The sequence below is a fragment of the Penicillium hordei genome (assembly GCF_028827395.1).
Source record: "Penicillium hordei strain IBT 12815 chromosome Unknown utg000001l_segment0_segment0, whole genome shotgun sequence".
Taxonomy (NCBI): domain Eukaryota; kingdom Fungi; phylum Ascomycota; class Eurotiomycetes; order Eurotiales; family Aspergillaceae; genus Penicillium; species Penicillium hordei.
The window spans coordinates 2,522,695-2,536,941 of record NW_026623142.1 but is presented as its reverse complement, the minus strand read 5'-3'; the positions used below and the strand labels follow the sequence as shown (position 1 = coordinate 2,536,941).

At 47.5% G+C, this 14,247-nt stretch overlaps 6 protein-coding genes across 6 annotated transcripts; 2 read left to right on the top strand and 4 right to left on the bottom strand.

Moving 5' to 3' along the window:
• Window positions 1-176: 176 nt before the first annotated feature.
• utr2 (putative cell wall glucanase (Utr2)) lies at window positions 177-1,576 on the bottom strand (the record flags this gene model as incomplete). The annotated part of the gene is made up of 3 exons (XM_056892013.1): window positions 177-907; window positions 965-1,402; window positions 1,465-1,576. 3 exons carry the CDS (start codon window positions 1,574-1,576, stop codon window positions 177-179), a joined length of 1,281 nt encoding a protein of 426 aa, XP_056757008.1.
• Window positions 1,577-3,896: 2,320 nt separating this feature from the next.
• Window positions 3,897-4,612, bottom strand: N7537_000954 (uncharacterized protein; the record flags this gene model as incomplete). The annotated part of the gene is made up of 3 exons (XM_056892012.1): window positions 3,897-4,280; window positions 4,335-4,457; window positions 4,520-4,612. The coding sequence occupies 3 exons, from the start codon at window positions 4,610-4,612 to the stop codon at window positions 3,897-3,899; spliced, it is 600 nt and encodes a 199-aa protein (XP_056757007.1).
• Window positions 4,613-5,243: 631 nt separating this feature from the next.
• N7537_000953 (uncharacterized protein) lies at window positions 5,244-6,517 on the top strand (the record flags this gene model as incomplete). The annotated part of the gene is made up of 3 exons (XM_056892011.1): window positions 5,244-5,309; window positions 5,371-5,505; window positions 5,570-6,517. 3 exons carry the CDS (start codon window positions 5,244-5,246, stop codon window positions 6,515-6,517), a joined length of 1,149 nt encoding a protein of 382 aa, XP_056757006.1.
• Window positions 6,518-8,492: 1,975 nt separating this feature from the next.
• Window positions 8,493-11,319, bottom strand: N7537_000952 (uncharacterized protein; the record flags this gene model as incomplete). Its single annotated transcript, XM_056892010.1, has 2 exons — window positions 8,493-8,837; window positions 8,893-11,319. 2 exons carry the CDS (start codon window positions 11,317-11,319, stop codon window positions 8,493-8,495), a joined length of 2,772 nt encoding a protein of 923 aa, XP_056757005.1.
• Window positions 11,320-12,572: 1,253 nt separating this feature from the next.
• Window positions 12,573-13,301, bottom strand: N7537_000951 (uncharacterized protein; the record flags this gene model as incomplete). The annotated part of the gene is made up of 2 exons (XM_056892009.1): window positions 12,573-12,775; window positions 12,845-13,301. 2 exons carry the CDS (start codon window positions 13,299-13,301, stop codon window positions 12,603-12,605), a joined length of 630 nt encoding a protein of 209 aa, XP_056757004.1. The 3' UTR covers window positions 12,573-12,602.
• A 213-nt stretch (window positions 13,302-13,514) lies between these two features.
• On the top strand, window positions 13,515-14,006 carry N7537_000950 (uncharacterized protein; the record flags this gene model as incomplete). Its single annotated transcript, XM_056892008.1, has 2 exons — window positions 13,515-13,517; window positions 13,578-14,006. The coding sequence occupies 2 exons, from the start codon at window positions 13,515-13,517 to the stop codon at window positions 14,004-14,006; spliced, it is 432 nt and encodes a 143-aa protein (XP_056757003.1).
• Between the last annotated feature and the right edge of the window lie 241 nt (window positions 14,007-14,247).

Here is a 14,247-nt window from a genome sequence, read left to right as displayed (position 1 = left end):
AGGAACAAAGTAGTTCATTAAGTGATTTGTTCAAGGCCAGTCAGAGACAGACGCCAAGGGGGTTGCACAGTAGTCAACAAAAAAATATACTTTAAAAAATGCTGTGCAATAAGCATGGCAAGAAAGAAGAAGATAAAAAAGGTAAAATGCTGATATATATCAAACCAGCAAAAGATTTACAGTGTCACAAGGACAACAAGAGCCACCAGGACGCCGAAGAGCGAGCTGCGGAGGACACGTTCGTTCTGGCCGGCCGCACCGTTGCCAGTAGGAGTGCCCTGGGTAAAGCCCGTAGTGGAAGTCTCCGAGCCATCGGTGGTGGAAGTGCCAGAGCCGGAACTCTCAGAAGTGGTGTTGCTGGTCATGCCACCAGAGCCACCGTTACTGGTGGGGATGCTGTTGGAGCCAGTGCTTGACTTGTTAGCGCCGAGGTCCATGTTGAGACCGGTGGCGCCGAGGGAGGCAAGGACGGTGTTGTTGTTGGTGATGGAGATATCGCCCTCCAGGGCAGCGGATTTGGTGTAGAGGTAAGACTTGCTGCCGCTCTTGGTGGCATCGGAGGGAGGATCGTAGCACTTCACGCTGACCTCACCGACGGTGGCATAGTCGTAGCCGACGGTTTTGATGTCCTCGCTGTTCCAGTCGATCTCACCACCAGCCCAGTCGATGGTACCCTGGGCGTTGCTGGACTGGCCGGCGGGCCAGAGAGACATTTGAAGGCGGGAGGGTGTCTGGGGGAACTCGTACTGCTTGGAGGTCTCATTGTAGGTGTCGGCCTTCTTCAGGGTGCGATGAACGGTGCCGTCGACGACCCAGTCCACCTTCTCAGGGGTCCAGTCGATCTCGTAGGTGTGCCAGTCATTGAAGGTGTCCCCGCCATCCACGCTGATGTTGCCGCTGTTGTGCCCTAATCCATCCAGTTAGTATTGATGATTCGGATCAGGTCATTCTTTTCTCGACTTACAGTCCAGAACACCCTGCCAGTAGTAGTTGGTCTGCACGGCGGTCAAATCGGCACCGACCCACTCGTAGTCAATCTCGTCCTTAACATCGGACAGAAGAATGAAAGCGGTCACGACACCCTTGCCGCGGGAGCTCTTAAACTTTCCAGAAATCTTGCCGTACCAGATGTAGTGGTTGTTGGCGAAGAGAGTACCGACACTCTTGGCAGGCATAGTCATGATCAGATTGCCATCCTCGGTCTTAACCTTTCCGCTGTAGGTCCAGTCAGCAGCGCTGGCGTTACCCAGGTACTTGTCCTGGGTGACCGCATTGTCGAGGTTGTCCCAGGTGTAAGTCTTGCTCTCGCAGACGGGCATAGGCGCGCAGGAATCGAGAGAGAACGAGGCGAGAGGGTCGCAACCACCGAGGCAGTACGCACCAGTACCGCACTCACCATATTCTGTATTGGAAAATCGGTTAGCTATGAATTGCGATCTTAGGGGGGGGGTGGATATCACTCACGGGAACAGCAAGGGTATTTCTCGTCGCACTGGCTGCTGGAACTGCAGGATTGCGCGGCGAAAGCGGTCACTGACAGCGAGGCCAGGACCAAAGGTGTGACAAAGCGGACCATTATTATGTACTGCTGGTATATACAGTGGAAATGACAGAATAACCAAGAATTTGAATCCAAGCCACAGGAAATGAGGGAAAGTGTGGGGAAGCGAAGAAAAGGGGGCAACAATGCAAGTTAATGTGATATAATGTGATATAAACGAGAGGCAGCAAGTGAAGATAAATTCACTGCAAGGGCGATAATTATAACAGAACGAAAGCAAGTTCTCGCTGGAAAGAGAATGAAAACGGAGGGGAAGCGAATAGTTATTAATATGATATTCCGCTCCCATGGCTCTGAAAACATGAAAACATGAAAACGTGAAAACATGAAAACGTGAAATTGACAGAAACTAACCCAATCAGGATGAACTCCGTCCAATCTTGGAAGGGAGGGTCCACTGGTCGAAGTCAGAAAGGGTCAATTTTCTAACCAAGGAACGATTTTGATTGGCCATTGGTTCCTTTTATTTTATATTTTATATTATTTATTTTTTTCCTTTTTCTTTTGTGGAGAGGTTCGGGGGATTTTCGTCTGTGCATGGTATTGGATGGTATTAAACGAGAATTCTGGTATTTTAAGGGTCATTTTAGGGGTCACCTATGACCAGCTGATGATCTTGCCTAGGTGATAATAACCCCTTGGGGTCGTGTAACGTGGTACGACAAAGAAAAAAAAAAAAATAGATGGTCATGCCTACAAGATAATTTAGCTCATTCAACCAATCCCAGCTTTGAGTCAAATTAATTTATCCCAATTCCCAAAATACACAATCTATGACCGTTTAAAACTGAGACAGCCCCAGGTGTTTGCAGCCGGAAATTAGTGTACAATGGATATAATACTAGCGCAAGCATTGGTACTTTTTCCACTTTCCCTTTATCTGCGGAGATAACACTTTACATTGATCTGCAGTTGAGACAATGTGGTACTCTGTACGGAGTACATGGTTCAATATTATAATTCATATACACTATACCTAGTGAAGAGTACAATTTAGTATACTATGTATGATGTATATTATGGAGTTGTATACTATGATACCCCTTTAAATCAGACTTCCGGTTTACGTTCACTAGGTGTCTTAAGCCGAACCAATTAGGCCGATCGAAGATAAATGTGGCCAGTAGGACAAAGAGTAGGAATCAGCCCCAAAATTCGATAATTTTAATCCATGTGGGAGCTTCGCATTAGGCTACGGTAGGCTTCCAAGAGCTCGCCACGCTCAATTTTCTCTCTCGGCGCGCTCGGCACCAAGCACTTGTCTTCCGCACTAGGGAGCTCACTTTCGCCCCCAAGACTCCCCAAGACTTTGATCAGTGAATCTCCTCTCTCCTGCCTATTACAACGGCAATCCCGAACTATCTAACCTTATCTGCCCCGGTTATTAGCCCCGTCGCCAGGCACCGGTAGACACACCAAGCACTGGGCAGGCACGCAGATCACTAGTGTTGGGCATGGGCGTAAAATGACAGATCGTGGTTCTTTTGCTCCAATCTCATTCTCGGTTATGCGTTGCTAAGTGCGGCGATAGGGGGAGCTGATAATAGATAAGCAAACCCCTGATCAGTATATTTTACATCCCAGCAACCACCCTGGCAACTGGTTGTTTTCAGAAGGTATCCTTCTAGAAGGAATGTGACAATCTCCGATCTACACATACATTACATTACACACACGTCATTAGATCTACTCCGTACAATATCTCGAAATGTTGTTATGTATGTTGTACACCTTGGAACCTAAGGGATGTGGTACGGGGAATGTAAGGGGATCTGGTTATTGGTTGCTTTTGCTTCAGACTTGTATGATGACGTTGTCTGATTTCAAATAGTTATGCAACACACGTCTTCTCCAATTATTAATGTTGAAGTTCTGCGTCAAATTCGGTGAGCCAGTGTGGAGTTGCCTCTTCTAGCTTAGTGCTTCTATACCTACTCCATAGCACTTGTTCGTACTCAGTTAACTATAGATCTGAGATTAGATGTATATAGTGTTTTTAACCATATCCTCCCATTGAAAACAACAAGGCCGGGAAATAAACCAGGAAGCAGTAATCCACATAAAGATTTTTATGCCTTTACAAGTGAATTCACCCGCGCCTTAATCCTTTCTGGAAAGCAAATATCGGGGGCCAATACTCGTCTTATTTTCGACTTCTTCATCTCCGTGAGCTCTACTCTATCAGGTATGGAGAATGACTTCTCCAGAAACACACACCCATGCATTGAGATAATTACAAATGCTAGGTCAAAAAACAAAGCGAAAGAACAAAAAAAATCAAATGTGCTCCACTACCACGAGAAATCCCAAGTCTGTTGATCGCCGTCTAGCCGGATCAGCACATTTCCAGCTGGCCTTTGGGTTCACTGTGAACAATTTCCAATGCTTCCATGGCAGCCACAATGCCTGGCAGCAGTTCAACGACTGTTGAATCTTCATCGAAGTCCACAAGCACGCCTTGCGATGGGGGTATGGTAGTAGATTTGGCGGGCTTGGTGATTTTCGTCTTGTCTTCTGTAAACGTAGGGGTGCTTGTACCCCTACACGTCTGACTCGAGATAGATTGAGCCCGTACAATCTGGATATTCCTAGCGGTGCTCGCACAATTCGGAGTCTGGCTCTCCCCCACTGGCTGGGGGTTGGAGTTGCGATTAGGGGGCCCACGGGTGAATCGTCCACGATTACGACGATTGCCACATCTCAGGCCGGTTGGTGGTGGCTATCAAAGACGTATTAATATCAAATGCATGTTGAGTTCGTATAAATCACTTACAGATGGGGCAAGGCGTGCCGAAGGGGGCGAAGGTATAAGGCGGTTATCTTCAAGAACCATGACAAGGGCACACTCAATCTGACGAAGCTCAGCGCTCAACTCGGCCTTGTCATTTCTGGCCAGCTGTGTTATGAGAGTGTTAACACGACTGGCGAGACCGATGTTGCTATGAAGATATGACTTACCAATCGGTGACTCTCACGGACCAGAGATCGAGCCCTGGTCAATTTTTTCAGGACTTGTTGGGTCCAATGGACCATTGGTTGGTCCCATGGCATCGTGCTGGGAGATAGATAGAATATGAGACTGAAGTATGAGCATCTGACTGCTAAGCTGTCAAGCAGAGAGAAGTGGGGTGTAACCAGGGGTTGAGAAGGAGGGGGGTTCAGTAACGAGATAGATATGATTAAGATGCGAAGTTAAAGTATGTGAATGAAGGGTCAAATAAGATGAGACTAGCTAGCGAAGTGAAGCGGGTTTCTGCGCAAAGGAATGAAATTTAAGATGGCGATAAGCGTAAGATCAGTGGTGATGTTGCGAAATAAAGGCCAAAAAAGATCATAGTTATCGTTCGAGATGCAGCAGGCAGGGGATCATGTAGATGCTGGATATTAAGAAGAGGCTAGAATCAGAATGCGTAATGTGACGAGACTGTGAGGTCGAGGTATAAAATATCTTCGACCTTCTCGCCCACCATCCATCGCCTTCTGCATGTATCTAATTCCTAGCAATAACTTGAACGACTGCATGAGTCAACTGCAATTCCTCACTCTTCATTTACTTCCACACCGTCTTATCAATAGCTCCAACGCTTCCCTGCAGTTCCTCGGCACTGAACACCCAACAACTAATATCTTGATCTTCTCATTGTACCTTTTCTTCCGCATAACTTCATATTTTCTTTTCAAAATGGCTGCTCGAACATTGGACAGAATGCGCAAGGCTCAGTCCCTCCTTCGCGAATGCCATGACTGGGTAAGTCATAGCTACTTTCTTTAGTTTCATCTCAAGTTTTACTGACTTTCTCGACGAACAGCTTGTGGAAAACAACGAGATGCTGCTAGCAGTAGAGATGTGCCAGATAGAAGGCAGCCTCGCACTTCTCTTCGAGAAAAGATGTTTTGAAACTTCGCCATGTCCTGGACTCCAAGAGGAGGATCTTCCCCGCCTTGTGAGTACTGAGTGCTCTCTGCCAAATAAATTTACTTTGAGTTCTGACAATATGTCACCAAAAGCCCCCCTTTAATGGCTACAGGCGCGGCACCCGCCGTGGATCCTACAACGGCCACCGCAGGGCTCATTTAGCCAACAGGGGCGGGATGGAAGTTTCCACAGGTCGCGCCGGCGGCGGACAAAATGTCCGCGCTCAGACAACAAGTACCTATAAGAGTATTTTGACCAAGTCGAACTGCCCTGATGCTGGTCCCAAGGCGCCTCGAGCTCGATCTGCCGTGACAGGAGCATCGCCACCTAGAGGGGTGCTCTTGGATTTCAACGACGACGTGGAATTCGTCCAACTGCCACCAAGTATGCTAGCCAACATGAAAACAGCACAGACAGCCGTTCTCGAAACAAAAGGAAATGAGAGCTCATCGGGGTGGTTAGTTGGCTACAGCAGCGATAAGCCAGCTCCGGGGGTCGAGGTCCGGCTGGACGGTGACGATAAATCCTTATCCCAGACCATTGCTCATACGGCCCATGCTGCCCCAGCAGATCCAGATACCCCTGTCGGCAGCTACTGTCCTCCCCCAGCGGTTGAAGGTGTTATCCCAGTCTCATCCCGACCATATCTGCCAGGTTCGCCCGCATGCGACTCCAAGAATTGTAAGGAGCCCCCTGTGTCGACCACCACAGGAGGTGTCACCGAAGGCATGTTGATTGATCTTGATGACGACCTTGCCGTCATCCTTCCAGCTGGAACTGACGCCGGCACCGACAGCACTATTCATCCAGAAGAAAAGGAAGTTCTTGCAGCAGACCTTGATTCCCGAGTTGAGCACAATCATCAACCAGAGGATTTGGACGAAGATGAAATTGTTTTCCAGGGAAACGCAGCAAAGATCCTTGGTCCGGATTTCAAAGCCTTGTTTGTCAGTTCAGACGATGACTCTCAAACTGCTCGTCGCCCTATTGATCTCAAAGCGATTTTTGAGAAATATTCTGAGGTTGTCATCTGTAGATGACTATCTCCTAGCCTTTTCATTTCGTTTTGCAATTTACATGGATTTCTGCCTGGGTTTCTGCATTTTGTTTCCTTTCCCCCAACTCTACCTGAAATATGAAAAGCCAAAAAAAAGGCATGTTAGGATGGCCTTGAGGGTTATCCTTTTAATTTTCTAGCAGGGCAGTTTCCTTTTTGCTCTTGTTTGTTAATTTTAACATCTTGCGTGTACTGCTCCGAGCAAACTTAGAATATCAAGGTGCTTGTGAGAGGGACATTTCATGATTTCTATGGTTTATGATGAATTTCATGTCCTTTAGTAAATCTTCGCCCTTTTTATTCCCCGGCTGTTCTTATTCGTAGCTTATATTTCGTAGTGGATTGCCATCAGTTATTCAGGCATTATCCATTGACTGCTCCAGCAGAACTACTCGATGATAGATCCATGGGTAGATGAGATATATATAGTATCTAGGTGAGGAGGAGCTAAGGTGCCATTTACACCAGATATGCGATAATTTCGTAAGGATGAACACGGAAAGACATTGAAGATGACAAGTGTAGGATTTATGTTGACCAATGCAAATCATGACATCGTCCATCATAAATAAGGGTTTGCATTCGGTAGTATGGATCAATCGTTCCAATGTTAATTCAAGAAATCAGATATAAGAATGTGGAACGAATTATCTAGATGTATTAAGGGAGATATTTGTTATTATTTGACTACCAAGGAGACTAGGAGAAGGATGAATCAAACTCAGGATTTTATTGAGTATGACGGACTGTAAGAGAAACCATATATAAGATCACCAAGTAAATACCGTAGAAAGGATATGAACTAACAACGTGAAGATCGTGAGATGGCCACCCGAAACAGCGTAAGACGGACATAGAGAAAAGAAATCCAGGCCTTGTGAAATACATAGAAGCCGAAGACAGAGTATAGACAGGATGCCGAGTACGCTAGATATCAAAACAGCCACCATTGTGACTGGATGGGACTGGCTGATGTCTGTTTTCTTTTTTAGACGGCGTAGAGATTGATGGCAATAAATATATCCTATATCTAGAGCACAAACCACCCAGGCCGAAAAAGTCGATATACAATGGGCTATGGTAATACCAAGTAAAATAGAAAGAGCATGATATAATAGATTATTAGGTCCTTTGTCTTCATCTCAATGAATACTCATACAGGACCTCAAACGGGTTGAGACAAGGTCCTATAAAAGAGGATAAAAGAAGGGGCAACAAAGACGGTAAAAAAGACACCATAAAGATCATTGTCAGTATAGAGTTGAAATTATTTTTTCAACTTCCGAGACCATAAATATATGGATTGTATAGGTGTGATGTGGTTATACGTGATATAGAAACTGGGCGTCGCCTCTATCTAGAGATAGCATGGGCTACAAGACCTTTCATCTTGACAGTCGATTAAACTTTTATGTTTAATTGTAGATACACCAGAAATAGATAGCATCCAGGACCTTAAAATACAGCAAGAAATGTTCAAATCAGATGTGCAACATTATGTCGTAAAAAATAGAAGATAGGCCAAGAACATTGAGTATTAAGGAAAAGAAACAAACACCATGTAACTCATAGATGCCTTCAGTCTTTGAACTCCGGCCATGCTTGACCTGCCCACGGGCTAGACCCGAAACCCCCACCAAAATGTAAAAAACAAAAACCTGCAGCCCTGACGCGAGAATGTAATCCGAAAGTTAAACGATAACAAATAAAGATAGTACTGGTAAATTCAAACGCCGAGATCAGGCAACGATGGCAAAGTAGACACTAGAAAATAATGAGCCTGGAAATTAATAACAGAAAGATTAGAGAGGCATACATTATGTGCCAATAAATGTATCATGCAACTTGCAGGATCGGGCGTCACGCCAGGCGTCGTCGTGGAGGAAGAAAAGGTGACGGTATAGAAACTAGGGGAGGGGTGTGCAACGAAAAGTTCAGGGTTTGTATGGGTTGCTTGTTCATCGAAGAAGCTTCTTATTCGGGGCGACGGTTTTAAATTCGACTCTCGGCTGGTAGTGGACAGCACCACCGTCCTCAAGCCAGGGTCCGAGATTCTTGCATTGACTGACATCGAAGACCTGGAGTTGATGGCAGCCCTCCGCAACAGCCTCGACGCCCACTCCAGTCACCCGAACACAGCCACGGACTGATAGATGTCGAAGAGAGAGTAGGTGAAGACCGATGCTCCTTAGGGAGGGATCGGAAATTGCGGAGCCGCAGAACGCCATGTTGAGATACTTCAAATTTGAGCACTGCAAGGCAAGGACTTCGGTTGCCGTATCTGACAATGCGCAGCAAAAAGTCTGGTGGGGATTAGTAAATCATGATATTTCACTTTTAGTTTTAACGTAGACTCACCAAATCTAATTCCTCCAGGTTTTTGGCCGCATTAGTTAGATGCACGATGGCGTTGTCCGTCAAATACGTGCAATCCGCTAAGCACAGCTTTCGCAGGTTGGTGAACTGAGCGTTCCCCCAGTATTTGAACCCTTGATCTGTGATTGTGGTGCAACGAGTCAAATCCATTTCCTCAATCCGACCAGCGGCGTGAGACGCAATGTGATGCATAGATCGATCGGTGACATGTTTGCAGTAAGAGAGAGTGAGTTTCTTCAACTTTGGACAGCCATACACTGAGCATTCTGCTGTCTGGATTGTGGGTTTGATCGATGACTGTTTCTCGCCTATCTTCTGGTCGGCGGGCACTATCCATCCAATGATCCGGGCGAGAAGTGTATCTCCGACCTTGCGGCAATTGCTCAAGTCTACCTCCTGTATATTTGTAGCTTTGCCGGACATGTCAAGGATGGCGGAGGCCGTGACATCCCACACACTCTTCATCTTCCACACGGTGGTATTTGGGGCACAAGTCGCGGCCAATGCCGTGAAGCCTTCGTCGGTGATGTGAAAGCAGTTGTTGATATTGACCGATCGAGCTCGATTACCGACAAAGGGACAGATGATTTTAACAATGACGTCATCTGTGATTCTGCGGTTGTAGACGCTCAAATTTAAATCATGAATCACGTCTGCAGATGTGGTCAAGAGCCCTGACCAATGAGATGACACTGCCCTAATGCGAAGAAGGTGGTGGAGATCAAGGAATTGGAAAATGTTCAGTAGGACACTATCCGGGAATAATCCATTGGAGCCGTCGATCCGGGGCCGTTCGGTCTGATATGACTTGGAGAGGCTGACAGTTTCGGGAAGGGCCAAGGTTGAAGAACTGGCAGAGCGCGGCTCCGTAGGAGATGAGCGCTGCTGCTCCCCTGATCTCTCCTCGGGAGCTAACGGTGCGAGCGAACCACGTCGACTTCGCATCCGGACTTTATCCAGACCAAGGCTGAAGTATGGGTCGGGATCGGAGGGCCGTAACACACCCTGGTCTTGGTCTTCAACGTGCGAGGACTGATGTGGTCCATCCAGTTCAGTTTCAGTGAGGGTAAGTAGTGGCATTGACCGTCGCCGGGATGATGTGATCTTTACTTTGTCGTCGAGGGCGAGATCACCAATAGATGGTTGCGGGTCCTCATCAGACATGACAACATCGCCATCGGCTGCCGCCTGGAGCCTTGCTTGGGCGGTGCGTTGGACTTGTTCCCGCACGTCACTGGGGCATTTCTCCCAGAATTCAGCAAGGACGTCACCGCCGAGCATCAAACATTCAACTGAAGTCACAGATCGAACTGTAGCGGTTCTCCGAGGTGCTAAATCTAGGCTGACCACCTCACCGAAGTATTGGCCTTGCTTCAGCCTTGCTTTGACCTCAATTCCCGGCCGTTCAATGTGCCCATTTGGGCTATTTTTGTTTGCCGACGAGTGGTCCATCTCCGCCTTTTCTGTAAGAACCTCCACCTCGCCGCGAACAATGAAGTAGAGCTCACGGCCCTGAGAATTTTGTTTTATGATGTCGGTAAATGGAGGGAAAGATCGCGGTTGGGCATTGAGACCAAGGTAGTGGAGGATATCGGCAGGCAACCCGGAAAAAAGCGGCAGCTCTTTAAGCAAGAGACGTACGTTGACCAATCCATTTGCCAATGCACTAGAGCCATCCCGCCGACCGGGACTCGGTGACTTCCTCTTCTTGTACACAGACTTGGCACTCAAGTCCCCATCATCCTCTGCAACAGCTAGATCCTTTGAAAAGCTCTCGCGCAGTCTTTTTGAGCCTCTTCTTGCCGGGCTGGGCAGATCCAGTGCAGGCGCGGAGGTTTCTTTTTTTTTCTTTTCTAAAATCATCAACCGCTCCTCTGCCTCCTCCCGGATCGCCTGTTCAACTTCCGGGAACCGAGGCAATATATTCCGAAAGTCGTCTTTTGTCAGCACGACCAGCATGCATCGAGTCCGGGCGATAATGGTCGCAGTGCGAGGACGGTCCATGAGCAAGCCAATCTCCCCGAAGAACGCACCCGGCTTGAGTTCGGCGTATATACTCTCGCCATCCCGAGATGTGACCGAAACGGCACCCCGCACCAGCCAGTATATTGCCTTTGCCTCATCGCCTTCTGTCAAGATATAATCGTTGGGTGCGTGGAGCTGTGGGCGCAGGTGCTGTCCGACCTCGATCAAAAAGGATTCTGGAGTAGCTTGAAATAAAGGGAAAGATCGCAACCGATCCACCAGTTCCAAGGGCAAAGCTTTAATGTGGGAGGAGGCCAAAGGCGAGGGGCGTGCGGGTCGGTTTGGGTTCATGACCGAATCGAAGGAACGTATGAGGGATACAGTGTCGGACAAGGGCGAGACGGCCTTGGTTGGACCGCCACTGGACCTGCCATGGCGACGCATTGTGATCTAGGTATTCTGAATGAGGATGTGGGATGGATTCAATTATTTCTCCCAGGCATAAAGAGGTCAATAAATCGATGACGTCGACGAAAGCAGCGTCGAACTTCGCATCGGCATCTTCAGCGCCCAATTGCTATCGCGGAGTTTAACGGACAGACATAAATGTAGGGTGCAGGGAAGAAGCAAAGATTGGGGGAGAAAAAAAGGTCACGACAAGGTCGAGCTAAGGTCTTGAGGTGGGGGGTTTCCGACTCAGCGACGTCAAATGCGGTTTCTCCACCGATCAGCTGGGAGCCTTCGGAAACTCTATGAGAACCTCCACTTTGGGATTTCGAGATGTTGAACTGTTTTAATATCTTCTGTATCAATATCGATAATATAGATCGATATAGATGTACATTGGTCTTGAAATTCTTTTTCTTTCTTTCTTTTTTTTTAGTGGGGGACGTCAGCACTGAGCGGTCAATCATCATCCTTTGAACCTGCAGCATCCGGGCCGATCTTCTATCATTTTGGCTTATCCCCGGAAACAAAGGAACACGTGAGTTAGGAAATGTACGGCGTAGGATTCGTTGTCAGGGTCTCGAATCAGAAATCAGCTAGTTCACTTTATTTTGTCCATCTTTATGTCGTGGCAGCCGTCAAGTCTTTACCTTGAATTATATTACTTTCTAGGGTTAGGTACTCACCCAATAATCACTATATTTATCGCCTAACTTGTTTAACTTGTTTATAAAACTTCACAAGATTCTAGTCCAAATGCGATCTAGTAACGCCACAATGGCGTTGGTGATCGGCTTGGGGCATGATCATACTCCCACACAGAATCCGGCGATGGGTCACGTGCCCCTATGTAGCACCCCAAGGGCAAAAATGTTCATCTTGTTTGATGCTAATTGGACAAGTGGGTATCTAAGAATGCAAATAATACAAGTATCCAAGATTATGGTGTGAGCGTTGCTGCCGAAGAACACCATCAGACGGATAAAGGCCGGGGCGGTCACCGGACTAAATATCTCAGAATGGCTCGACGAAGGCCTGGACATAATAATTGGGGCGGCATGGACTCGGATATGTGGCCCCTCTCGCCGGCGTCGAATCCATACCACCTGTAGCAGCATACATCGCAGCCATTTCTCGATCGAAGGCCGAAGCCCGTCCTTGCAATGGGAGAGCCTACAGGGTTGGTTCCCGGCATTGGGGACATCTCAAGCGTGCAGCGAGACTAGGACATCCGCACACAGAATAATCTGGGGAGCCATTGTGATTGGGCCCACCTATGATCAGATTGATCCTTCTTTCTCGACCTTAGACCGACGGTTACCGAGGAAGAAATCAACGTAGGCAGGGCGGTTTCCTTTCAAAGTCTCCAGGGCATCTTGCAAAAGGCCATAGGTCAAACTCAATTTCAACCCAAGCTTCGCTGTGCGGGCGGCAGTATAAACATCGTGACGAGCTGTGTGGGTGAGCTAAAGTCAGCTTCGATTCCTCCGGTAATGTCACCTAAGCGGAATAGTTTCCTTACCAATCAAACTGTATATTCCGGAGAACGACAGCCCTGCGGTAACTGTTGATAAAAAGTCTCTCTCGTCATGCCGAGCGTAGTCTACTGTTTCCTCGAAGAGGCAGAATGCAAGTGCACCAGCACCGAGCTTGAATCCCATCTTCATGCCATCTTTGACGCCTCCAACCACACCGATATAGTTTTTCGTTTTATGGTACTGGAACCACCCTGTCGATGTCGTGGGGAAACGATGCGCATTCTCAGCCCGAAACACAAGCCCTGCCTTTTTGCTGCCGTGATAGTATCCTAGTGCTAGCCCAGTCGAAAAAGCGGACAGGGTAGCATACGGTAACCGCTTGCCGAACTCAATGCCTAATCGTGGAGGGCTGTCGGATTCAAATAACTTGTCCCAGTGGACGATCTTGAGGACGATGGAATTGTGCTGCGAGTTGGTAGATGAGGGCCGATTGGTCTCCATGATAAAACCTTTAAAAGAAGAATTAGGGGCACTAGCAGCAAATTTCAAGGGTGGGCTGTAGAGAACGTGGTGGATATGAGCAACTGATGCTGGCAAAGCTCAGAAATTCGGAGCGCGGAAGGCGGAGTCCTGCCAGATTCTCCGCTTTCCGTCACTCTCCTAAATTAATTGTCACAACGCGACCTACTTTTTAATTCCCCCGCAATCTCTAAGATGGTATGTGGATCGGCCTTTTTAAATAAAGATTATTGGATAGGATGGCTAATTACCGAGCAGCCGCCTAAGCAATCCAAAACAGACTCGCGCGCTGTGACCCTCCTCTTCAAGAAGCATAAAACAACTGTGCTTCTGATGCTCCAACCACACGAACCACTCGGCTTCACCAAAGAAAGACTTCTGGGTGCCCTGAAATCGCGAGAAGTTACCGAGATAAATGGTGACATTGTTCCTGATGACTCCGACGACGTTGAGTTCGGTGAGCCTATCGACCGAGCGGACCTCGAGAAAGGCTGGAAGCGCCTCAAGTCACAGAATGAGTCAGTAACTTTAATGGAGGCGGGTTTGCAGAACGGACATTCAGTTGCCTTCCGCTTTCACAAATCTACCGAGGGCAAAAATGGTGGTGTTGATATGGACCTTGATGGTGAGGATCCAGGCTGGGATGTCGTCATGCCGACCTACAACGATGAGCCACAGGAAGAGTGAGAAAGGATGAAGTCAGAGGATACAAGTCTGTGGCTTTCGGCGTTTCAAGGGTAGGACTGCAGTTATTAGAACCGACATATGGCGTTTGTTTAGGCGAAAAATGGTATTAGGACAACAGCAATACCAAAAGCGATGTTTCTCGTTCATATGTAACATGTATAACTCCAGAGCAAATATACACGCATTATGGTAGAAACAACTGATATTAATACTCACCGTAAGTAATTTTGGGAATTTTTTT